At 44.2% G+C, this 26582-nt stretch overlaps 1 protein-coding gene across 4 annotated transcripts in view; it reads right to left on the bottom strand.

The window, feature by feature from the left end:
* SBF2 (SET binding factor 2) overlaps positions 1-21389 on the bottom strand; it is a 472123-nt gene extending 450734 nt beyond the window's left edge. For all 4 annotated transcript variants that reach the window (XM_056115864.1, XM_056115865.1, XM_056115866.1 and 1 more), the window contains exon 1: positions 21197-21389. In XM_056115864.1, coding sequence (XP_055971839.1) covers positions 21197-21251 — 55 coding nt within the window. In that variant the 5' untranslated portion in view covers positions 21252-21389. The remainder of the gene's footprint in view (positions 1-21196) is intronic.
* Between the last annotated feature and the right edge of the window lie 5193 nt (positions 21390-26582).

Below are 26582 nucleotides of genomic sequence, written 5' to 3'. Positions count from 1 at the left end.
AAAGGACTATGCGTTAATCCAGGCAATCATTTCTGCCCAGAGGGGAAAGGGTGTTGCTCCCTTCCGCCCTCCTCCCTCTGGAAAGAAAGATGGCGGCCACATGGGAGCCTTGTGGACAGCAGGTATGAGCCGGGGGTGTGGGGGCGACTAAAACCTCATGGGAAGGGGGGCGTTCCGGTCCGTCCTTCACGCCCTACCGAGGTCACCAGTTGCCCCCCACGAGCGGCTCTCCAGCACAGCCACGGCCCCAGAAGCACAAGGACTTAATGCAGAACCCAGCAGCTTAGAGCAGAAAAGTGAACGGACTATGCATTGATCCAGGCCATCAAGTCTGCCGGAGGGGAAAGGGTGTTGCCCCATTCGCCCTCTCCTCTCTGGAAAGAAAGATGGCGGCCACATGGGAGCCTTGTGGACAGCAGGTATGAGCCGGGGGTGTGGGGGCGACTAAAACCTCATGGGAAGGAGGGCGTTCCGGTCCGTCCTTCACGCCCTACCGAGGTCAACAGTTGCCCCCCACGAGCGGCTCTCCAGCACGGCCACAGCCCCAGAAGCACAATGACCTAATGCAGAACCCAGCAGCTTGGAGCAGAAAAGTGAAAGGACTATGCGTTAATCCAGGCAATCATTTCTGCCCAGAGGGGAAAGGGTGTTGCTCCCTTCCGCCCTCCTCCCTCTGGAAAGAAAGATGGCGGCCACATGGGGGCCTTGTGGACAGCAGGTATGAGCCGGGGGAGTGGGGGCGACTAAAACCTCATGGGAAGGGGGGCGTTCCGGTCCGTCCTTCACGCCCTACCGAGGTCACCAGTCACCCCCCGCGAGCGGCTCTCCAGCATGGCCATGGCCCTAGAAGCACAAGGACTTAATGCAGAACCCAGCAGCTTGGAGCAGAAAAGTGAACGGACTATGCGTTGATCCAGCCCATCAAGTCTGCTGGAGGGGAAAGGGTGTTGCCCCATTCGCCCTCTCCTCTCTGGAAAGAAAGATGGCGGCCACATGGGAGCCTTGTGGACAGCAGGTATGAGCCGGGAGTGTGGGGGTGACTAAAACCTCATGGGAAGGGGGGCGTTTCGCTCCGCCCTTCACGCCCTACCGAGGCCACCAGTTGCCCCCCGCGAGCGGCTCTCCAGCACGGCCACGACTCCAGAACACAGAAACCAATTTCTTAACTATCTGACTTTCAGTAGAAATACTTCCAGGGTCAATAGGTAAAATAGCAGAAATCCAAAACCAACATTTAATTCTTGAACCCAGCTGTAGAAAGCAAATCACTTCACAATGCTTTTTCAGCATGTCTGATTGGGGGGGGGGGATAAACTCTAAATAATAGTGGTGAATCTTATTGAAACAATGAATCTAATCAAAGCAGATAGAGTGTTAACTAGAATTCATCTGCCTCACAGGGACGGGGAGGGGTGGGGGGTGGGGTTTTATTGGGGTTCTTCAGGGTAAAAAATAAGTATTGGTAAAGGGAAATGTGTTTGATATTTGCATGACTGAGACATAAACCTGAAAGCTTTGTAACCTTTCCCACAGTGATTCAATAAATAAATTAAAAAAAAAAAAAAAGAAAATGATGGCTTGAGGAACCAGTCGAGATGGGAGATGTGTGCAGAAAGTAGATAGATAAAGGACGAAACATGATAACCTCTCAGTGTCTGTATTGCAAACCATAATGCCCAAAAGTAGAGAGAGAGTATGGAGAATACTGTCTGCCTTGGAGGCAGGGGAAAGGTGGAAGGGGTGGGTGTATACCGGGGATATTGGTGGTGGGGAATATGCACTGGTGGAGGGATGGGTGTTTTATCATTGTGTGGTTGTAACCCAAACATGAAAGTTTGTAACTATCTCATGGTGATACCATAAAATTAAAAAAAAATCTCATTTCTAAAAAAAAAAAAAGAAATAATGATTAGCTCACAGACTGGGAAAATCTTTTACCCGCCATTCATATGATAAAGGGTTAATATTCAAAATATATAAAGTACTGCTAGAACTCTACATGAAAAAAAAATTTAACTCCATCAAAAAATGGAGAGCAGGGATAAACACAAACTTCCTCAAAGAGAAATACAAATGTTCAAAAGACATGAAAAAATGCTCTATATCACTAATCATCTGGGAAATGCAAATCAAAACAACAGAGTGATACCACCTCACACCAGAGAGACTGGCACTCATCAAAAAGAACAATAACCGGTATTGGCAAGGATGTTGGGGGGAAAGGGGCGCTTATTCACTGTTGATAGGAATGTTGACTGATCCACCTTTTTGGAAGTTAATATGATCATTATTAAAAAAAAAAAAAACTAGCAATTGAGCTTCCATAAGACCCAGAGATCCCACTCCTGAAAATATACCACAAATAACCAACTCCAGGGCTGTTGGACTTGCCCTTGAAATGTGGGGTGATACAAAAGGATAAACTTGTGGTTGCATTCCTTAGCCACATTCCTGACCTTTTTTTTGTAGTAATTTTTGAAAACTCTGGGGCTGGAGCAATAGCACAGCGGGTAGGACATTTGCCTTGCGTGCAGCTGACCCGGATTCGATTCCCAGAATCCCCCGAGCACCGCCAGGAGTAATTCCTGAGTGCATGAGCCAGGAGTAACCCCTGTGCATCGCTGGGTGTGACCCAAAAAGCAAAAAAAAAAAAAAAAGAAAAAAGAAAAGGAAAAAAATTAATCAGCATGAATTAGAGTTACAGTTATGCATTATTAAGTTTCAGGAATAAAATGTTCCAACTCCAATCCCTTCACCAGTGTCCATTTCACTCCACCATTTCCCCATTTTCCCTCCTGTTTATTACTGAGGCACTTTCCCCCTCCACCACTGTCCTACAGTTTCCTTCCCTAATTTATTCCCCATCCCTCCCCCCACTCCAATCCAGTGGCAAGCTTCCTAATGAAGAACAGTTCTCCTGATCTTCATTTCTAATGCCTTTTGGGTTTTGCTATTCCCTTATGAAGTTTGTTTATATCCCACAATTTGAGAGTGATCATTCTGTGTCTGATCCTCTTTCTCTAACTTCACTGAACATCATACTCTCCAGACCCATCATGTTTCAGCAAACTGAATGACTTTTTTGTGTATATGTACCATAATTTCTTGGTTCAGTCATCTGTTCTTGGGAACTCTGGAGAACCCCAGCAGAAAAGGGTCCTGAAAATGACTGTGATTTAAGAAGTTTCACCCAGGGCAAGCGTGAGGTCATAAACAATTTTAGCATGCACCAAGGCAATCCTGCTCACCTCATGCAGTCCAGGGTCTATGAGAAAGAAAGTAAAAAAAAAAAAATTAAAACCTAGACTACTTCAGTTCCTTTAATTACAGGAGCTACTATAAGAAATATTTCAAACCCGTTTTTTTTTTCTTTTTGGGTCACACCTGGCGATGCACAGGGGTTACTCATGGCTTTGCACTCAGGAATTAACTCCTAGCAGTGCTTGAGGAACCATGTGGGATGCTGGGAAATGAACCCAGGTCAGTTGCATGCAAGGCTAACGCCCTACTCGCTGTACTATCACTCCAGCCCCAAAACCCATTTTTAAAACTCCCATTTTAAAAACTCCTACAGTGCAGATACTGATAAGAAAAAGATAAATAACTGTAAACACAATATTTTCCTTTACAAAAGTAACGAGGAAAAAGTCTCCTTACCTGAATAACCTTTACTTTATAAACAAATTCACAACCAACTAATTATGTGTTACTTTATATAATATAATCAAATAACTTTACAAATTAGATAGCACAGCCGTAAGGCGTTTGCCTTGCACGCAGCCAACATGGCCGACCCCGGTTCTATTCCTCCGCCCCTCTCAGAGAGCCCAGCAAGCTACCGAGGGTATCTCGCCCGCACGGCAGAGCCTGGCAAGCTTCCCATGATGGATTCGATATGCCAAACACAGTAACAACAAAGTCTCCAGTGGAGATGTTACTGGGCCCGCTCGAGCAAATCGATGAACAACGGGAGGACAGTGACAGTGACAGAAGCAATTAAACAACAAGACACTAAAGCTTCTGATTTCAGTCTTCAAAGCAAAAATTTTATTGGTTTTTTTACTGAGTCATCATGATAGTTACAAAGCTCTCGTGATTGAGTTTCAGTCATACAATGATCGAACCACCATTCCTCCACCAGTGTACATTTCCCACCACCCCCACCTCACCCACCCCCTGCCTCTATGGAAGGCACTTTCCTTCTTTAATCTCTCTCTACTTTGGGGTATTATGGTTTGCAATATAGATACTGAGGCTCTTGCCACTACTGTCCTTGGGTATTAGTTTCATACTATGTTATTTTATATTCCACAAATGAGTGCAGTCATTCTATGTCTGTCCCTCTCTTTCTGGCTTATTTCACTTAGCATGATATTCTCCATATCCATTTACTTATAAGCAAATTTCATGACTTTATTTTTTCTAACAGCTGCATAGTATTCCACTGTGCAGATGTATCATAGTTTCTTTAACCAGTCGTCTGTTCTCAGACACTCAGGTTGTTTCCAGATTCTGGCTATTGTGAACAGTGCTGCAATGAACATACAAGTGCAGACGTCATTTCTACTATGTGTGTATTTTTTTTTGGACCCCCAGGGATATATTCCCAGAAGTGGTATTGCTGGGTCATATGGAAGCTCAATTTTTAGGGTTTTTTGTTGGTTTTGTGTGTATGTGCGTGTGTGTGTGTGTGTGTGTAATGCCCATACTGTTTTCCAAAAAGGCTGGACCAGTCAGCATTCCCACCAACAATAAATGACAGTTCCTTTCTTCCTGAATCCACACCAGCACTGGTTGTTCTGATTCTTTTTGATGTGTGCCTGTCTCTGTAATATGAGATGATATATCATTGTTGTTTTGATTTGCATCTCCCTGATGATTAGCAATGTAAGAGCATCATTTCATGTGCCTTTTGGCCATTTGTATTTCTTTTTTTAAGGAAGTTTCTATTCATTTATTCTCCCCATTTTTTGATGAGATTGGATTTTTTTTCTTATACAGTTCAACCACTGTCATGTAAATATATACATACACACATACACACACACACACACACACACACACTGAATATTATCCCCTTACCCGATGGTACTGGGTAATACTGTTATTTTTAGTGCTGGGAGTGAACCCAGGGCATAACATGTAAAGCATGCACTCTGTCACTGAGCTACTTCCTCAGCAAAGTTCCGAAATTAAGAAATAAGAAGGCCTCTGGAGATGGCTCAGCAGCATAAAGTACATACTTTGCAAGTGTAAAACTGTAAAATTACAACCCCAGTGCATGTAGCACATTCACTGAGGAAGGCCTTGGAAGTTCTGCTGTTTGAAATCCAGTGCCACAAGATTTCCTGCCCATTGCAGAAAGGTTTTTTGACAGTCAGTGCCAGTAAAAATGTATACAAGGTTCAGTAAGCACAACAGCTGTGTGCAAGCACTGCAAATACATGTCAATCACCAGTGAGTACCACAACCAATTATGTAAGTACCACAGCCAAGCAGGCTGTCCTATTTCTCCAGACCCTCATGCATTGGGGGGGAGGGGGGAGGGGAGATTTGAACTGCAAAGGCAACTATGACAATCCCACAATAAATCAAGAGAGATCTAGATCCTTTCTGATTTATAGCTCTGATATTTATGGGGTATGAGTTCTTACTACAAGATCCAGGATAGCTACTGAAGTTCTCAGTCTCTATCAGAATGACAAACTCAAGAAAGAAAAGTTGGGGGTAGAGAGATGGTTCAGCAGGTAGAGGGCTTGCCTTGCATGCAGCTGACCCGGGTTCTGATCCTTGACATCCCATATGATCCTCCAAGCCCTGACAAGAATAATTCCTGAGTGCAGAACCAGAAGTTGGCCCTAAGCATGAAAGACAGAGAGAGAGAGAGAGAGAGAGAGAGAGAGAGAGAGAGAGAGAGAATATTTTTGGAAGGAATAGTATTAAATTTATAGAAAGAAATTAAATAAAGTTGAACACCCAAGATCAACAGAGTATATGGCTTGAGATATGTCTTTATCAAACTCACCCTGGCCTCCCACAACTTGACAGTAATGTTTGGAAGTCTCTACCCTAATTAACAGATTTACAGGCACTTTAGCAATTCACAGTGTCTGTGCCCCCACTCTCTCCAACTCATATTTTGAAACAGAATCCCCTTTGGGAGTGAGGCTAAAATGACAGTATCTGGAGGAACAAAGCCCTCATGAAAGGAATTAGCAATCTTCTAACACGAATTCTTCCATCAACTGAGGACACAGAAAAGACAGCCATCTAAAAGGGAGGAAGTGAGCCCTCGGGACTGTGCCTTTTAGACTTCCTAGCCTCAAGAACTATAATAAATGTTTATTGTTTAAACCAAGGCTTCTTTTTCCACTCCTGACCTTTTTTGTCCCCAGAAATGCAACACAGGCAAATACTATCAAAAATACCTCGGATTCATTATGTGGTTGGTTTTAGTTAAGTGTGTGTGTGTGTGTGTGTGTGTGTGTGTGTGTGTATGCATTAAGAAACCTTTCACTGCTGCCAAATTTTTCACAACCCCACATTCGTTTATGTGACCCCGTAGAGTTACCACCAGTTTAAGAAGCCAGGGTCTAAATCACTCAGCCTACAGTAAATTGTTGAATAGCAGACCAAAAGAACCAGAATATTATTTTTAGTACTCATCATACATCACATCTTCAAAACATTTGATACTTGTCTCATTTCTTCTTCCTCAAAATTCTCTACAGCCAGAGTTTCCATATACCACACTATTTTGATTCTCTTGCAATACCTCTAACCACTTCAATTCAGTTTCTAGGCTGCTTACTTGCTCTACCTACCTTTTGTTTTTGTGTTTTGGTCATACCTGGCTGCACTCAGGGCATACTCCTGGATCCCTGAGGTGCTTGGGGTAGACCAATGTGGTACTGGGGATTACACCCAGGTCAGCCTTGTGCAAGGCAAGCACCCTTACCAACTGTACTACGGCTCCAGCCCCTCTATCTTTAAATATAAATTTTCTCTGAGCTCAATTCACAGGCCATTCTTTTCCTTGTTTTGTTGTGGGTCACACTTAGCTGTGCCCACAGCTTACTCCTGGTTCTGGCTCTGGACTCAGGAATCACTCCTGAGGGGGACCAGACCGGGTGCTGGGTTGAAACTTGCATGGAGTTGGCTCTATGAACAGCAAGCACCTGAGTTGATATACTATCTCTCTGACCCACCATTACTCTTTTTAACACTACACACATTTCCTGGGCATTCTTGGTTTGTTAGGGCTTTTTGTTTATTTGTTTGTTTGGTTTGTTTTTTGGACTACACCCAGGTTGGCAGCCAGGAAAACTGTGATAGGGATAAAACCTGACCCCAGTATGTAAAACAAGTACTCCTGTCTTAGGAACCATCTCTCCAGTCCTCTTTTTCTTCTTCTTTTAACCTCAAAAACAGTTGGCTTTTGTTAATTGCTAAATAAAACCCCTAATCTTCACTCCTTACCGGCTGGCCTATATATCCAAATACCTAAATGATATCTCTACCTTCATTATATAGAGGTAGAGGTATGCCTACCTGTCAGTCCAACATTCCCAAAATTAAACTCAGCCTAACCTTAAGCTAACACTATCTTTTCTTCATGAAAATTCATTTTCCTCCAGAATGCCCTATTTTCATGCACAGCATCAGGTCCCATCCAATGACCTAGGTCAGAAACTTTGTTACCCTCAGTCTCCTTTATCCCCCATTACCAGTCATCACTGAGTTTGCCAATTTGAACTCTTGGGGTTTTTTTTGAATATCCTAAATTTACATTACATTATCTTCCTCTTCTTCCTTGTAAAAACAAAAACTGACTAGTCTTTCTCCTTCCAGCTATTTGACTCGCACTTCTAAGTTATTTCTTCATTTTCAAGAACTCTCATTTCTTTTAATAGATCTTACCACCCAGTCATGGCTAAATTCTGTACAGAGATTTTTACAATCTAACCATAACCAACCTACTCCAGCAAGAAAGTTCACCTCAGTTCTATTATATTCTACACTATTCAATACCAGTAACAATGATGGGTCTCATTCTCCTAACTCTGAAAGAGCCTTGAATATGGCACTTTTTTAAAAATCTCAGGGCTAGGACGAAGGAGACATTACCTGGGCCTGCTTGAGGCAATCGACGAATAACAGGATGGTCGTGATCGTGATCATGATCACCAATCCTGGAATAATGCATCAACAGATCTTTATCTCTGTTCTTAATCTCCTCTATTTCTTTTCAATACAGCTTATTCATTCACAATATAACATCACTACTATTAATAGATTCTTTTCCCCACTAAAATAGAACCATAATCTTCATTTATCATTACTTATTTCAAACTAGTTGCCCTAATGATTGAGCTATAGAGTCTTACTCTTTTCTCATTTATATCCATTCTAGTACTTAGCACAATGCCTCAAAGCAGTATTTGTGAAGCCGATTAATCCCTAATGACTCCTGACAGTTGGCAGCAAACATCAAAAAAAGAAATCCCAATCAATTCAATAAGGATTAGATGCTGGGGAGGGACAGAGGCTTACTATGAGTTAATAATAACTGATAATCAACTCTTCTGAACCAGGATACAATGCTAGCATCTTAACCCCTGTATTATCTCTGGCCCCCAATATTTTATTTTGTTTTTGTTTTTGAGCCCAATACCCCATATGATCCTGAGTAAACCCCTGACAGCAGAACCAGGAGTAAATCCCAACCATCACCAGTGTGGCCCAAAAACCAAAAAGAAAAAAAATCGGTATCATATTATCATAATACAATTAGCTTTTAGAGGCTAAAGCAATGAAATAATTAAAACCTGAAGGTAGTTTTCACAAGCATTAGGTTTAATGTTGACTTATAATTCAAACAAGTACATAAAATTTAGGGGTTTTTTTTCCCCAATAATTTTTTTCAGTGAGTTTTACATGGGCTGGAGCAATAGCACAGCGGTAGGGCGTTTGCCTTGCAAGCGGCCAACATGTCCAACCCGAGGGTCGATTCCTCCGCCCCTCTTGGAGAGCCCGGCAAGCTACTGAGAGTATCTCGCCCACACAGCAATGCCTGGCAAGCTACCCGTGACGTATTCGATATGCCAAACACAGCAACAACAAGTCTCACGATGGAGATGTTACTGGGCCCACTCCAGCAAATTGATGAACAACGGGAGGACTGTGATACCGTGAGTTTAACATATAAAGGGCTACTGGGGCCAGAACAATAGTGCAGTGGGTAGGGAACTTCCCTGCAGCAGGTTCAACCCCCAGCACCCATATGGTCGTTTGAGCCTGCCAGAAGTGATCCCTAAGTGCAGAGCCTGTAATAAGCACTAAGCACTGCTGGGAGTAGCCTCAAAAAGAAAAAATAAGTAAATAAAATATTTATTAGTAAATAAAAAGGCTACTCTAAGGATACAACTTAAGCTAAATGGCCCTCTGGGGAGAGATAGTACAGAGATTAAGGCACTTGCTGTGCAAGCAGTTGACCCAGTATAATTCTGGGCACTGCAATGGCTCCCACTGAGCAGTGCCAGAAGTGATCCCTGAGCAAAGAGTCAGAAATAAGCCCTGAGCATAGGCAGGTGTGGATCAAAAACTAAAAAGTTCTCAACCAACTGAACAATGTGTAAAAAGTGGTCCGGGGGTATGGTGCCGCCAGCAGGTCAATCTGTACCTGTGATGCGAGCGCATCAGCAGCCTCATAGCTTCATAGCCTTCAGACTTCCAGATACCCCAAAATTGCTGCTGTGCCTTTGGCCAGACCCCAAAAAACTTGGGGCAAAGTTTACCAAGAAAGTAAACGGCCAAAAGTTAGGTATGTGGGAGACACACCCACAAACCACCTCCAGCTCAGCTGTATAATTGGAGGAATGGCCTCTCTGGTTCCTGATCAAACGGCTTAACGGCCATGATCCCAGAGACTCAGAAACAAATCTCGAAATCCAGCGGCTTTTGGCAGACATGAGTCCAGTCCCTGCAGTAGGTTACCAGTGCCGGGCCACCCCAGATAAAAATGAGTTTCGTGCCTTGGCCTGTTCCCCCTGGCAGCCCAGTGACGACCATCCTCCAGAGGCCACTGGACAGTCAGGTTTGGGCCCACAGTGACAAGATACGTGGGGCCTCACGAGATGGTGGTGGAGCCGGCCCTTTCCTCCCCACCCCAATGAAACCCCTAGTCGCCACCCATGATCGGCCTCTCTGGCTCCTAATCAAGCTGGAAAATGGCCATGATCGCAGAGACTCAGAAACAAATCTCAAAACCCAGCGGCTTTTGGCAGAAATGTGTCCAGACACTGCAGTAGGTTACCAGCACTGTGCCACCGCCGGTGGGAATAGGTTTCCTGCCTTGGCCTGTTTCCCCTGGCAGCCTGGTGACCACCATCCTCCAGTGGCCTCTGAACAGTCAGGTTTGGGCCCGCAGTGATGAGACACGTGGGACCTCACAGAATGGGGGTAGAGCCGGCCCTTTCCTCCCCACCCAAACGAGACCCCAAGTCGCCGCCCATGAACGGCTTCTCTGGCTCTTGATAAAGCTGCTTAACGGCCATGATCCCAGAGACTCAGAAACAAATCTCGAAACCCAGCGGCTTTTGGCAGAAATGCGTCTGGACCCCACAGTAGGTTACTGTCGCCGGGTCACCCCAGGAAGGAAAGGGTGTTGTCCCTCCGCTTGCTCCCCCTAGGTGGCTCAGTGACCACCATCCTCCAGAGGCCATTGGTCAGTCAGGTTCAGTCACTAGACAAGCAGGGCCTCACGGGATAGGGGTGGAGCCGGCCCTTTCCTCTCCGTCCCAAAGAGACCCCAAGTCGCCACCAATGAACGGACTTTCTGGCCCCTGATCAAGCTGCTTAAAGGCCATGATCCCAGAGACTCAGGAACAAATCTCAGAATGCAGCAGGTTTTGGCAGAAATCCCTCCAGATTTAACTGTTAAAATTTTGGAATTTCAAAATCGTGTGGCCACTACTGCAGCCACGCGACATCATGTGTTATTCGTAACCAGCAATAGAAAACAAATTGTCGACTGCTGCCTTTTCAGCAGATCTGAGTGTTGGGGTAAAATTCCAAATAATAATGGTGGGTCTGGTGTCAAAATACTGAATGTATTCAAAGTAGAGAGAGAGTAACGTGGAAATCATCTGCCTCCCCCACAGGAAGGGGGAGGGTGTGGAGTGGGGGTATACTGGGGTTGTTGGTGGTGGAGAATGGGCACTGGTGAAGGTACGGGTGTTTCATTGTATGACCGAGACTTAAACCCAAAAGCTTTGTAACTGCTCTCATGGTGATTCAATAAATAAAATTATTAAAAAATTTTTTAAAAAAAGTAAGGTGGAGTTCATGCTCAATTCAATCAGCTAATCAGTGGCTGAATAAATAGCAGTACTCCTACATAAAAAATAAATAAATATTAAAAAGTGGTCTAAATTAAAACACCTGATTTTCAAAGAAGACTATAAAAATGTGGAAGACCATAATTTTTTTTTTTATTAGTGAAGCACCATGAGGTACAGTTGTAGATTTACAAATCTTTGTGCCTGAGTTTCGGTCATACAATGATCAAATACCCATTCCTCCACCAGTGCCCATTTTCCCCCACCCCCCCCCCCCCACCCTGCCTCTGTGGCAGGGCATTCCCCTTTGTTCTCTCTCTCCTTTTGGGTGTTGTGGTCTGCAAAAGAGGCATTGAGTGGCAATCATGTTCAGTCCATAGTCTACTTTCAACATGCATTTCCCCTTCTGGGAGGATCCTCCAAACACCTTTCATTTGGTGTTCCCTTCTCTATCTGAACTGCCCTTTCCCCTAGAATATCCGGCTGGCCTCTAAGTTATGGAGTAATCCTCCTGGTGTTGATCTCAGCTATTCTTAGGTATTGATCTCATATTTTGTTGCTTTATATCCCCCAGATGAATGCAATTTTTCTATGTCTATCCCTCTTTCTGACTCATTTCGCTTAGCATGATACTTTCCATATTGTACCACTTGTATGTAAATTTCATGACTTCATCTTTTCTAAGAGCTACATAGTACTCCATTGTGTAGATGTACCAGAGTTTCTTTAACCAGTCATCTGTTCTTGGGCACTCAGGTTTCTTCCAGTTTCTGGCTATTGTAAAGAGTGCTGCAATGAACAAACAAGTGCAGATGTCACTTCGACTACACATTTTTGCCTCTCTGGGGTATATTCCCAGGAGTGGTATCGCTGGGTCAAATGGGAGCTCAATTTCTAATTTTTTGAGAAACGTCCATACTGTTTTCCAAAAGGGCTGAACTAGTCGACATTCCCACCAACAGTGAAGGAGTGTCCCTTTCTCACCACATCCGCGCCAGCATAGGTTGCTTTTGTTCTTTTGAATGTGGGCCAGTCTCTGAGGTGTGAGATGGTATCTCATTGTGGTTTTGATCTGCATCTCCCTGATGATTAATGATGTAGAGCATTTTCTCATGTGCTTTTTTGCCATTCGGATTTCTTCTTTGAGAAAGTTTCTGTTCATTTCATTGCCCCATTTTTTGATGGGGTTGGATGTTTTCTTTTTTTTTTTTTTCTTTTTTTTTTTTTCCCCTTTATTTTATTTTATTTTTTTTAAAGTTGTAGATTTACAATTTTTTGTGCTTTGGTTTCAATTATACAATGATCAGATACCCATCCCTCCACCAGTGCCCATTTTCCACCACCATGGATAATATCCCTCCCACCCCCATCCCCCCATCCCCCCGTCTCTGTGGCAGGGCAATCCCCTGTGTTCTCTCTCTCCTTTTGGGTGTTGTGGTCTGCAAAAGAGGCATTGAGTGGCAAACATGTTCAGTCCATAGTCTACTTTCGACATGCATCTCCCCTCCTGGGAGGATCCTCCAAACATCCTTTATTTGGTGCTCCCTTCTCTATCTGAATAGCCCTTTCCTCTAGGATACCCGGCTGGCCTCTAAGTTATGGGGTAATCCTCCTGGTGCTGATCTCAGCTATTCTTGGGTATTAATCTCATACTTTGTTACTTTATATCCCCCAGATGAATGCAATCTTTCTATGTCTATCCCTCTCTTTCTGACTCATTTCGCTTAGCATGATACTTTCCATATTGTACCACTTGTATGTAAATTTCATGACTTCATCTTTTCTAAGAGCTACATAGTACTCCATTGTGTAGATGTACCAGAGTTTCTTTAACCAGTCATCTGTTCTTGGGCACTCAGGTTTCTTCCAGTTTCTGGCTATTGTAAAGAGTGCTGCAATGAACAAACAAGTGCAGATGTCACTTCGACTACACATTTTTGCCTCTCTGGGGTATATTCCCAGGAGTGGTATCGCTGGGTCAAATGGGAGCTCAATTTCTAATTTTTTGAGAAACGTCCATACTGTTTTCCAAAAGGGCTGAACTAGTCGACATTCCCACCAACAGTGAAGGAGTGTCCCTTTCTCACCACATCCGCGCCAGCATAGGTTGCTTTTGTTCTTTTGAATGTGGGCCAGTCTCTGAGGTGTGAGATGGTATCTCATTGTGGTTTTGATCTGCATCTCCCTGATGATTAATGATGTAGAGCATTTTCTCATGTGCTTTTTTGCCATTCGGATTTCTTCTTTGAGAAAGTTTCTGTTCATTTCATTGCCCCATTTTTTGATGGGGTTGGATGTTTTCTTCTTGTGGAGTTCCACCAGTATTTTGTATATCCTTGTTATCAACCCCTTGTCAGATGTGTATTCGGTGAATATCCTTTCCCATTCTGTAGACTGTCTTTGTATTTTGGTCACTGTTTCTTTGGAGGTACAGAAGCTTCTTAGTTTAAGATAGTCCCATTTATCTATCTCTGTTTTTACTTGCTCGGCCAGTGGTGTGGCATCTTTGAAAGTACCATTAGCCTCAATGTCATGGAGGGTTTTGCCAACTTTGTCTTCAATGTACCTTATGGTTTCTGGTCTGATGTTGAGGTCTTTAATCCATTTTGATCTTATTTTTGTACATGGTGTTAGGCAGAGTTCTGAGCCCATTTTTTTGCATGTAGCCGTCCAGTGATGCCAGCACAATTTGTTAAAGAGGCTTTCCTTACTCCACTTCACATTTCTTGCACCTTTATCAAAGATTAGATGATCATATGATCGAGGGGAGATGTCAGTGTATTCAACCCTGTTCCATTGGTCTGCAGTTCTGCCTTTGTTCCAGTACCATGCTGTTTTAATTATTACTGCTTTGTAGTAGAGTTTGAAGTTAGGGAGGTTGATTCCTCCCATTTTCTTTTTCCCAAGAATTGCTTTAGCTATTCGTGGGGGCTTATTGTTCCATATAAATTTCAGGAGTGTTTGCTCCATTTCTTTGAAGAATGTCATGGGTATCCTTATAGGGATTGCATTGAATTTATACAATGCTTTCGGTAGTATTGCCATTTTGACAATGTTAAGTCTCCCGACCCATGAGCAGGGGATGTCTTTCCATTTCCTCATGTCCTCTTTTATTTCCTGAAGTAGCGTTTTGTAGTTTTCTTTGTACATGTCCTTTACTTCCTTAGTTAAGCTGATTCCTAGGTACTTGATTTTCTGGGGCACAATTGTGAATGGGATTGATTTTTTCATATAGCTTTCCTCTCTCTCACTGTTTGCGTATAGGAAAGCCATGGACTTTTGGGTATTGATTTTATAGCCTGCAACTTTACTATACGAGTCTATTGTTTCTAGGAGTTTTTTGGTGGAGGTTATTGGGTTCTCTAGGTATAGTAACATATCATCTGCGAATAGTGAGAGCTTGATTTCTTCCTTTCCTACCTGAATGCCCTTAATATCTTTTTCTTGCCTAATTGCTATTGCAAGTACTTCCAGTACTATATTGAACAGCAGTGGAGAGAGTGGGCATCCTTGTCTCGTCCCTGATCTTAGAGGGAAGGCTCTCAGTTTTTCCCCATTGAGGATGATGCTTGCTGTAGGCTTGTGGTAGATGGCTTTAACTATGTTGAGGAAAGTCCCCTCTATACCCATTTTGGCTAGGGTTTTCATCATAAAGGGGTGCTGGACCTTGTCAAATGCTTTCTCTGCATCTATTGATATGATCATATGCTTTTTATCTTTTCTTTTGTTGATATGGTGGATTATGTTGATTGATTTCCGAATGTTGAACCATCCTTGCATCCCTGGGATGAATCCTACTTGGTCATGGTGTATGATCTTTTTGATGAGTAGTTGGATTCTATTTGCTAGTAGTTTGTTGAGGATCTTTGTATCTGTGTTCATCAGGGATATCGGTCTGTAATTCTCTTTCTTTGTGGTATCTCTGTCTGCTTTTGGTATCAGTGTGATATTTGCTTCGTAGAAACTGTTCGGAAGTGTTTTGGAAGACCATAAATTTAAAAAATACTTTCAAAACATCTAATGTCCTCCCATTGTTCATCGATTTGCTAGAGCGGGCCCAGTAACGTCTCCATTTTGAGACTTGTTGTTACTGTGTTTGGATATTGAATACGTCACAGGTAACTTGCCAGGCTTTGCCATGCGGGCGAGATACTCTCGGTAGCTTGTCAGGCTCTCCGAGAGGGGATGAGGAATCGAACCTGGCTCGGCAGGGCCGGCTGCACGCAAGGCAAATGCCCTACCACTGTACTATTACTCCATCACTCCTGCCCTCAAAACATCAAAACATCTAATATATTTAATCTTTAAAACTTGAATAATAAGAAGCCAATTAAAAAAAAAACTGGGTTGGCAGATAGTTCAAAGGCTAGTTGTATATGTCTGCACACAAGAAGTTGGGGTTCAATTTTTGGCATTGCTGAGCAGCAACAAAATTGATCCCCAGACACCCAGGCATGAACTGGCCCTGAACATCAGCAGGTATGCTCCCCCCAAAAAAAGAAAAGAAAGAAAATTTGATTGGATTCTACAAAAAAAAACACCAAATGACATGTGAAAAAAATGGTCAACATTGGGCCAGAGAGATACTATAGTAGGTGGGATGCTTGACTAAGTTGACCTAGGTTCAATCCCTAGCACCACATATGGCCCCCCAAGCCCTTCAGGAGTGATTCCTGAGCTTAGAGCCAGGAGTAAACCCTGACTATCTCTGGTATGGCCTGAAAACAAAAAAATAAGAATCTTCTGGGGACTGGAGAGAGAGTACATGGATAGGGTGCTTGCCTTGCATGAAGCCGACCCAAATTTTATCCCTGGTCTCCATTTGGTCCCCAGAGCAGCACCAGGAGTAATCCCTGAGCACAGAGCCAGAACCGCCTGATCACAGTAATGTGTGGCCCCATCCAAAATCATCATCATCGTCATCGTCACCATCATGATCATCATCCTTGGGGCCAGAGAGATAGTATAGTGGGTAGGGTGCTTGCTTATATAAGGGCAGCCTGGGTTCAATCCCTGGCATCACATATGGTCCCCAAGCCCAATCAGGAGTCCTCTCTGAGCACAGAATCAAGATGGATACAAATGCTCCCACCCCCTGCCACCAAAATTCTGGGCTGGAGAGATAGTATAGTGGGTATGGCATTTGTCCTGCATGCAGCCATCCCAAATTCAATCCCCAGCATCACATGTAAGAACATTCTCCCATTCCTGAGTATAGAGAGGAGTAAGCATGTGGCCGAAAAACCAAAAATACTCTTCTGTTGGGCTAGGGTGGAATACAGTCATGATAGCCCTGGAATGGGAAAAACTTGTCAGAGTTCAAGGGAACCAAGAAGAGCGTATGTGGGGAGGAATGGCTAAGTGTATATGGTCAGAGTCCATATAATACAAAGAAGGTGTCAACACAGGGATCAATATAATCCTGGCAAGAAATATTGGGTGCGGAGTGAGAAGGAAGTCTTCTAATGAAAGCAGCCAGGTGTAGGGTGTCAGAGTTGAATGAAGATTACTAGGATACACACCAAACAAGGAAGCTGACTTAAGGAGTCAGCCAGAGCAAGTAGAAGGTGACCCTGCATTAGGGCATCCTTGGATGCTGTTAGATCCTGAGAGTGGTCAAGGGGTGAACTGTGGGAGAATAAAGATTCCAGTACAGTCAAGAGAGAAAAAGGTCATCCAGAGAAGAAATCATATGAGACTGATTAAAACAGGGAGGCTGAACAAATAATATGTTATAGGTAATGGGAGCCAGATTTCTCACTAACAAAAGAGAGTCTTACAACTATGAAAAGGGGGGAGGGGAAACTAATATTGTAGTATTAAACTGAAATCAAAGGTATGGTGTAAATTATATTTGTAACCATCTTGATTCTGTGCTCAGAGAGCACTCCTGATTGGGCTTGGGGACCATATGTGATGCCAGGGATTGAACCCAGATATATATATTTTTTCAATATATGAACAAATATGAATATGTATGCATATGTGTGTTCCCAAGCTCCCCCATAACCCACTCCTCAGGCTTCAAATGCCCCTCACAAGTCCAGGTTCCTAACAGTGTTTCTGACCAATTGGCTATTAACCAGACTTCGCAGGACACCTTCCACAGGTTCAATTAATTTACTGTTATCAGCACACAATTTGGCAAACCCATTTACTCACAGACCAACTATTTATTAAACAGAATATAATTACATGGAAGAGACACACAGGGTAAAGTGTGTGTGGAAACATGGAGGCACCTTTATCCCCTCTCCAGGTGCTTCATTCTTCATTCTCATAAGTAAAGTAAGTAAAGGCCCTCCCGTTGATCATCGATTTGCTCGAGCGGGCCCAGTAACATCTCCATTGGAGACTTTGTTGTTACTGTGTCTGGCATATCGAATACTCTCGGTAGCTTGCCGGGCTCTCCGAGAGGGGCGGAGGAATCGAACTCTGGTCGGCCATGTTGGCTGCGTGCAAGGCAAACGCCCTACCCACTGTGCTATCGCTCCAGCCCTATATATATATAAAATGTTCATCAAACAAAAATTTCTCTTCTCTCAGGTTTTAAATAAACATACAATCTATTGTCCAGACTGATTAATTCATTGGTCACTGGCTATTTATTCAACCTCTAGCCCTTTTAATCTCCCTAAAGAACTGAGCATAGGTCAGGAATCTCCAATCAATTCTCTACTCAAGGGCTGGTTCCCTTAGCAAACCGCACCCTCTCACAGTTTTTCCAATTTACTTTTTCTCCTCTCACAGTTTTCCAATTTACCCTTAATGTTACAAGAGACACTTTCCCCTCGATAGCTGTAGGAATTCCAGATGAAGACAAATATATATGAAAAGTAGATACTCTGCTCATCTGAATGACAAAATTGTATTTCTTATAAGTAGCAATAAACACACTATTGAGATATTAGCTTCTAAATATCATTCACGATTAAAAGTACCCAGAGCTCCCTACAGATAAGGTTGATTCTAGCACTAAGAGAAAGTACATGATAATCCTAGAATGTCTTCTTGTCCCAAAAATAAAGACAAGCACTAAGAATGATGGGGACATGTCATAAAGATATAGCAGTCAGCTTGAATGGGTTCTCAGAGGGCAAATGAGGGGCATTTGAGCAGCAAAATAAATAGTAACAGGATATAATTCTTACAAAAGAATTCATAAAGATGCAAATAACGACTATCTTGAAGTTTGATGAGGAATGATACATAGTTTCAAAGCACTCCTCACAAAACTATTAATATTTATTTTGCAATGAAAAAGCTGACAGGTGTTACTTACATCCTGCAAAGAAAAAATTCATTGTTGCCACTTGACAGGAAATAATAAACATCACTTCAAGATTCCTACTCCTGTACATAACCTATATGAATCTTATCACTAGACGAAAAAAATCCCAAATTTTTGACAGTATAGAGAAACACAATGATGGAACAACTAATGCCCAAAGACAATGGAAACAAAGAACATGAGAACGGGTCTTCAGTAGGAAACATGCCACCACTTAGGGGGACTGGGGAGATGACAGAGAAAGGGCAACAACTATGATGGAGGGAAGTGTGAGAGTTGAGGGGGAGTCGTGGTACTGAAAGGTAGTAAAGTGTTGTGCATGAAATCCTATCAGTAACAGTACTGTAAACCACAGTGCAAAAGTTTAAACAAAACAAACAAAACACCACCATTCCTAGCTGCAGACTTGAGGGTAGGAGGGTGGGAAATTGGTGGAGGAAGTCCACACCAATGAAGCTAGGTGTTGAAACATTGTATGCCTAAAACTGAATAACTTTGTGATTTCAAGGTGACTAAATAAGACAACATACAAAGTAACTGCCTCACTCTTTCCAAACACATCCCCAAAAGTGGAAAGATGACTAAAAAATCAACAAAAGATGAAGGAATCGTTCAGTAAAGCTGGAAGACTAAAGAGAAAAGACAAATATAAACCATGATTTTGACTTCCTTTGCCAGTAAAGTTTAAATGGCACAATCAACAAAACTAGAACCAGTCTGAGAACCAGATGGAAGGCAGTATCATTGTTGATTTCCTGGTTTTAGTGATTGTATTATTGTGAAGAGATTGCAGGCAGGAGAATGTCCTTGTTTACTTAAAATGCACACGAAAGCATTTTGGGGTGACAGGGCATCAGTTCAGCAGCTTCCTCTAAAATGGTCAGGGTGGAGGGAATTCTCAGTAGCATTCTTGCAAGTTTTCCGCAACAGTTTGTGCTCGTTTCAAAGCAATTTTAAGTGAGGGAGAAAACAATGTTGCAAAAGAGACCTTTAAAAACGAACTTGGTGGCACTTGAAGGGCGGGGAGAGAGAGCACGCCGAGCCTTAAGGTTTCTTATTGTTAACCTTAGTTAGAGACAACCAATCATCCAACATTTCTGGAAATAACAAAATTTTGACTCCAGAAGATATTTTAAATATGTTCCAATTCCTTCCCTTAATAGTTGACCTGAATCAGGTCGTGAGTGGTTAAAGATTAAACACTATAAATGATTCCACTAAAGGAAGTGATTAGAGGAGAAATAGTTAAAGGTGCCGTCCCCAACAGGAGGTAAAGTAAAGTAAAGTAAAGGCCCTCCCGTTGATCGTTGATTTGCTCGAGCGGGCCCAGTAACGTCTCCATTGGAGACTTTGTTGTTACTGTGTCTGGCATATCGAATAACAGGAGGTAGAACAGCGGTATCCAGATGTCACCAAGGTGGTGACATCAGCTCAACACAATCCCAGGGATCTCCTCCCAAACCTGAAGGGACTATTTAGCCAACAGCTAAAATTCCTTGCAAATCTGGGACCAGCATGACCCTGAAACTGATGTGCTTCCCCAGTTCAATTCATTGTCCCATGCTTAGCTATACAGTAATACAAATGACAACAAACAAGCATGCATAAACCCTGAATTGCCTCAAGCTGCAACTGCCCGACAAACTCGTGCAAGGTGCAATGCATCTGCTTCTTAGGAAAAAAATTGTGTGCGGAATGAAAAGCACAAGTGAAACAGATCAAGCAGGATCACCTTCCGTGTCTGCAGAAAGTCCTCATAAAAAATAAAAGAAAATCAAAGATAGCGTTCAGGGCCGAGGACATAGCTCAAGAGGCTGGCAGTGCAAGGTTCACTGGCGGGAGCCTTGAGTTCTAGCCCCAGGAGTGACCCCCAAACACCCAGTTGGGAGGAGCCCCGGGGCACCTCCCGACGTGACCAACAAGAAGACGAGGGGGAAATAGGGGGTTAGTGTTCAGAGTCCTACGGGGAAGACTGTCACATGAGTCCTGAAAGAACCCGAGCACTTCCTAGAAATGTTTCCAAGCGCAGGGAGCCTTTCCCCTTCCCCCCTCCCGGCACCACGCGTCCACTGGGGCGGTGAGCGACCCCCCGACAGCGCCGGGCGAGGGAACGCTGGCCTCCAGACACTTCCTTTTGGAGAGGACAGCCCCCTACGTCAGCGGCTACTCACTCCGCAGGCTGCGGGGCAGGAGTGTAGCCTCTAGGAACTTAGTACAGTCGGCTCCAGCCTTCCAAGCCCCGCGGTCCCGGCCCAACACGGCCGGCACCGGCGCCCCGGGTACCCCGCCCCCTCCCGGCGGGGCTCCCCTCCCCCCACGCACCCGCTCCCCTCCCCCTCCACTCGCGCGGGCCCCCCCGCCCATGCCCACCGCCAGGCTGAGCCGGGCCAAGAAGGCCGGGACGCCCCTCTCCTGGCCCGCAGCGGCCGCGGCCCGGCCCTCCCCGCCTCCCGGCGGCGATGCCCGGCCCCGCAGAGCCCACTGGACAGCGGCCGGGGCTGCGGGGGGAGAGGGAGGGGGCCGGGGGCGGGGAGGCCTGGGGGCGGCGCCCGCCCCACACCCTTACCTGGTTTCTCGTGGTCGTAGCCTACCACGATGAAGTAGTCGGCCAGCCTGGCCATGGCCGCCGCCGCCGCCGCGCCCGGGACGCGGGTGCCCGTCGCCGCCCTCGCCGCCACCGCCCACCCGGCCCGGGCGGGCTCAGCATTTTCCCTGCAGCAGCCGTAGCGGCAGCGGCGGCGCTTCAGCCATGTTTGACAACCGGGGCGCGCAGTGCGCCTGCGCCGCGCCGTGCGCCGGCTCCTACCCCGCCCCCACGCGCGCCGGCTCGGGGCTGCGCGCCCCCGCCGGCCGCCGGCCCGCCCGCCCGCGGGTGGGCCCGCACGCCACTCCACGCGCCTCGCTCGGAAGCCCGCCCTGCACCTCCTAGCCCACCAGCACCTCTTAGCCCCTCTTTATTTTTTTTTTATCTTCCTAAAGCAGGGAGATTTATTTTCCTTCCTGCTCCATCAATTTTTTTTTTTTTTGCACAAGGGAAGAAGAAACAGGGATGATTGGCGGGGGGGGGGGAGGCTGGAGGGGCGTCTCCTGGAAAGTTTAAAGTTTCCCCTCCCCCCTGGCCCCCCATCCCCCTTTTCTCCTCCGCGAGATTCTCCCGCCCTCCACTGGAAGCATGGAATTTGCACCGCCAGGGCTTTTGCTGCACGTTTCCTGTTTATGTTGTGCGGATGGGAATTTTAAGAACATGCCACCGAGCAGGCGGGGGAGGGAGCTTTTGCGCAATCCTGTGGGGAGCCTGGTGCTTCGGTGCTGGGTGGGCTGGGGGCGGTGAGCCTGGGGTTCCCCCGGAGCGCCGGGCTGGGCGGAGCGGAGGGTGGGGTGTCTGAATTCCACCGAAGAAAGCGGCATCCCCAGGATCTCCTGATATGGCCCAGTCCCAGAGTCCAAGGGTGGAGACTTTTCTCTCCCTGGGGAGTCCCTCCCCCCTAAACTTTCTCCAGTTGCCGCGGTCTAGGATTCTTGTAGCCGAGCAGGTGGTGACTTTCAACATCCATCCCTGCAGTGAAGGGAATCGATGAATCTCATCGTGCAATCTAGGAATCATCTAGGTTGCTCTCTTTTTTTTTTTTTCTGCCCTTCTAAGAGACGATTTCAGTATGGCTGAGGAGACACCCAGAGGAACTTGCTTTGTCTTTTGTTAGTATCTTAGGAAATTTAATTAGCAAAATGTTACAAGTTTTGTTACATATTAGCAAAATGTTACATGTGTTGCTTCAATCGTTTGCTACCAAATTGAAGTTTGTAGGTTTCTCCAGGGTTTGGAATGTGATCATCTTCATGGTTTCATATCATTGTCATTATTATTTGAGAATTTGGCTGTTGATCGTTTGCTTCTCAGAACTCTTACCTCTTAGAATGTGGTAGTGCTTAACAAATGTTTCTAGAGCGTGAATGTACAATTTTCCCCAATTAACAGCAGGAAGTTGTAAGGACTTGAACTCTGAAGAGTGAGTCCAGCATGTTGGTGTGATTGTTTCTGAAAGTTTATTCTAATCGATCCTTGATCGTTTGCCATATTTCTCTATCTACAGATTCAGAGCATTGGGCCACATACTACATCTACAATTCAGAGTATTAGAAAACTGAAACTTCCTCCCTTGAAAGAATGCCTGGACTCTAGGATTAATTTGCTAATTGCTGTGGTCAAGCTGATTTAGGTAGCTGCAAGGTTAAAAGAAAGATCAATCAGTGGGCACTGATGGAGGGATGGGTATTTGATCATTGTATAATCGAAACCCAAGCACAAAAAATTGTAAATCTACAACTGTACTTCATGGTGTTTCACTAATAAAAAGGAAAAAAAAAAGAAAGATCAATCATAAAAATAATTTTGAAAATCTTAAACCACACCTTGGAAAATTCAGCTCTACCTGCAGGAGACCTGGGCGTACTCTCTCGGGACAACAATATACTCTACAGAACCTGGAGTAGCCCACCCCAATGCAGCAACCTGGACACCTCCCTATGACCCCAAAACAGAGGGAAAAAGTCATGTTCTTAACATGTTTTCTACAGTTTAAGAACCCTATTGATACTTTGTTTTATGTCAGAGATGTCCTGTAACTGCCCCATTTGGGTCTCTGGAACACCTAGGGAAAAAAAAAGTTGTAAGATAGCCTTTCAAATTTTAAGACAGCTTTCCCCACTTTACTTTTTTTTTTAATTAAGGTGAAATTCAAATATGTGAAATTACTCATTTAAAGTCTATAGTTGAAATTTAGTTCTATAGTGAAATTTAGTACATTCACAATAATATGAAAATAACAACTAATTGAAAAGTTTGGGTGCCCTCCCAGGATGGGAGAAGCATGCTGAAAGTAGACTATAGACCAAACATTGTTGCCACTCAATGCCTCTTTTGCAAACCACAACACACAAAAGGAGAGAGAGAACAAAAGGGAATGCCCTGCCACAGAGGCAGGGTGGGCTGGGGGGGTTGGGGGGTGGGACGGATACTGGGGCCCGGGGTGGTGGAAAATGGGCACTGGTGGAGGGATGGGTACTTGATCATTGTATAACTGAAACCCAAGCACAAAAAATTTGTAAGTCTACAACTGTACCTCATGTTGTTTTACTAATAAAAATTAAAAAATAAAAAAATAGAATTGTGGCTGTGTGAAGGAAAATCAGAATGTAATAAGTGAATTTCTCTATTATATATAAAAACATTTTATATGTAACGGAATAGATACAAGTGACTTTGGATGCTTTTAAACAATAATATTACTTGTGATTATTGCGGCATCTGGTTGATGATTCATTAACTGTACTAATAGAAAAATGAACATAATTTCCTGATTTGAACTATAAATTATATTTAATGGTTAACAATGTAGTCATCATTTTTATATACATGGATCCTACTGTCACAAATAAAGCTTGTTATTTTTTTAATTCAGAAAAAAAAATTTGGGTGGGGACACCCCCCAAAAGTCCCCCTAAGATGCCAAGCCTTAGCAATCACTCCCACTTTCTCCTCCTTCAGCCCCTATTAACCACCATTTACTTTCTGTCTCTATAGATTTATCTATTGTGACATTGGGTGGAGGCACACCCAAAGGTTCTCAGGGCTTACTTCTGGATCTGTGCTCAGAGATCATTACTAATAGGCTCCTAGGATCATATCTGATGCCAGGGATAAACTCGGGGTTGACCACATGCAAAGTTACCCACTGCGCTATCTCTCTGGCCCCCTGTATATTTTATATAAATGCAAAATGAATGTAGTATTTTCTGCAGTTTTGAAATTCATCCACATTCTGCCAGGTATCAGCACTCTCCTTGGTTTTTAAGTATTTTGGGGTTTGTTTATTTATTGTTTGGGGGCCTGGAGTGATAGCACAGCGGGTAGGGCGTTCGCCTTACAAGCGGCCAACATGGCCGACCCGAGTTCGATTCCTCCGCCCCTCTCGGAGAGCCCGGCAAGCTACCGAGAGTATTCGATATGCCAGACACAGTAACAACAAAGTCTCCAATGGAGACGTTACTGGGCCCGCTCGAGCAAATCGACGATCAACGGGAGGGCCTTTACCTTTACCTTTACCTTTTATTGTTTGGGGGCCATACCCAGTGGTGGTCAGGATTTGCTTTTGGCTCTGTGCTCAGGGGTCACTGCTAGCAGTTCTCAGGGGACCATATGTGGTGCTGGGGATAGAACCTCTGTCAGCTGCATGCGAGACAAACACCTTACCCACTGAAATATCTTTCTGACCTCATATTTTGGTTTTTAAAAATGTTTTAGAACAGGGCTGAAGCGATAGCACAGTGGGTAGGGCATTTGCCTTGCATGCTGCCAACCCAGGTTCAATCCCTGGCAGACCATATGGTCCCCTGAAGCATGCCAGGAGTAATTCCTGAGAGCCAGGAGTAACCCCTGAACATCGCTGGGTATGACCCAAAAAAGAAAACAAAAAAGTTTAAGAATGTACAGAGCAGTAGTCAGGATACTCCCAGAGTACTCAGGAACCATATATGATGTCAGGAATCAAACCTGGATCTCCCACATACAAAGCATGTACTCTAGCATTTTGAGCCATCTCCCCAAACATTTCATTCATTTTTGTTTGAATAATATTCTATTGTATGTATATAATATATCATGACATTTAACATCAATGTTTTCTTTTATAAGTTTCATAGCCTTAGCTCTTCTGGGGTTGGAGAGCTAGTACAGCAGGTAAGTCTTGCCCTGAGTATCACTAAGTGTGACCCCCCCCACCCCACCCCACCCCGCTCCCTGCAAAATACAAAACAAGAAAGACATAGTTTTTGCTGTATACAGGCAATATAAGCATAGCCTTTACTCAATTGAGGCATTTGAGTAAATTTTTGTATATGGCATGAGATATGGGTCCCCTTTGCTTTTTAAATTCTATTTATTTATTTTGGGGGTAAGAAGTCGGAGTCATATATGGTGGGAATCAGTGGTTCAGGTGTCCCCAGGGGACACGTGGTTCAGTGCTCACTCCTGTCACTGCTCAGGGGACCAAGCATTGCCAGAGACCCAAAAATACGTTGGGCATTTGTATGCACTCTGCTCTTTGAACTATCTCCCTGGCCCCTCATTTTATTTTTTTTAATTTATTTATTTATTGAATCACTATGGGAAAAGTTACAAAGCTTTCAGGTTTAGGTCTCGGTCATGCAAATATCAAACACATTTCCCTTTACCAATACTTATTTTTCACCACGAAGAAACCCAATAACCCCCCCACCCACCCCCGCCCCTCCCAATGCCTGTGAGGCAGATGAATTCTAGTTAACATTCTATCTACTTTGACTAGATTCATTGTTTCAATAAAAGATGCGCCATTATTATTTAGAGTTTACACCCACAAATCAGACATGCTGAAAAAGCGTTGTGAAATGATTTGCTTTCTACAGCTGTGTTCAAGAATTAAATGATGTCGCGCGGCCGCAATAGCGGTTGCGCGGTTTTGGATTTCTGCTATTTTACTTATTAACTCTGGAAGTATTTCTATTAAAAGTTAGATGATTAAGAGATTGGTTTCTGTGCTCTGGAGTCGTGGCCGTGCCGGAGAGCCGCTCATGGGGGGCAACTGGTGACCTCGGTAGGGCGTGAAGGATGAGCCAGGAACAACCCTCTTCCCATGAGGTTTTAGTCGCCCCATCACCACCGGCTCATACCTGGCTTTCCACAAAGCTCCCAAACGGCTGCCATCTTTCTTTCCAGAGGGAAGAAAGCTCATTTTATTTTTTAAAGGTGTTGTTTTTATTTAGTGGGCTAATGTTCACTTAAACTATTCTCTTTTTTAAACCAAAGTTTAACTATTTTAATCCTAAAGTCAAATGCTGTGTGCTTTAAGCATATTCTATTTATTAGGTCATTGGTAGTTTGCCAGATCATTTGCAAATAAATGTTTGGTGATATA

Source organism: Sorex fumeus, unplaced genomic scaffold, assembly GCF_029834395.1.
Source record: "Sorex fumeus unplaced genomic scaffold, SorFum_2.1 ptg000030l, whole genome shotgun sequence".
Taxonomy (NCBI): Eukaryota; Metazoa; Chordata; class Mammalia; order Eulipotyphla; family Soricidae; genus Sorex; species Sorex fumeus.
Note: the sequence above shows the minus strand (reverse complement) of the source record. Positions and strands in the feature narration are given on the sequence as shown.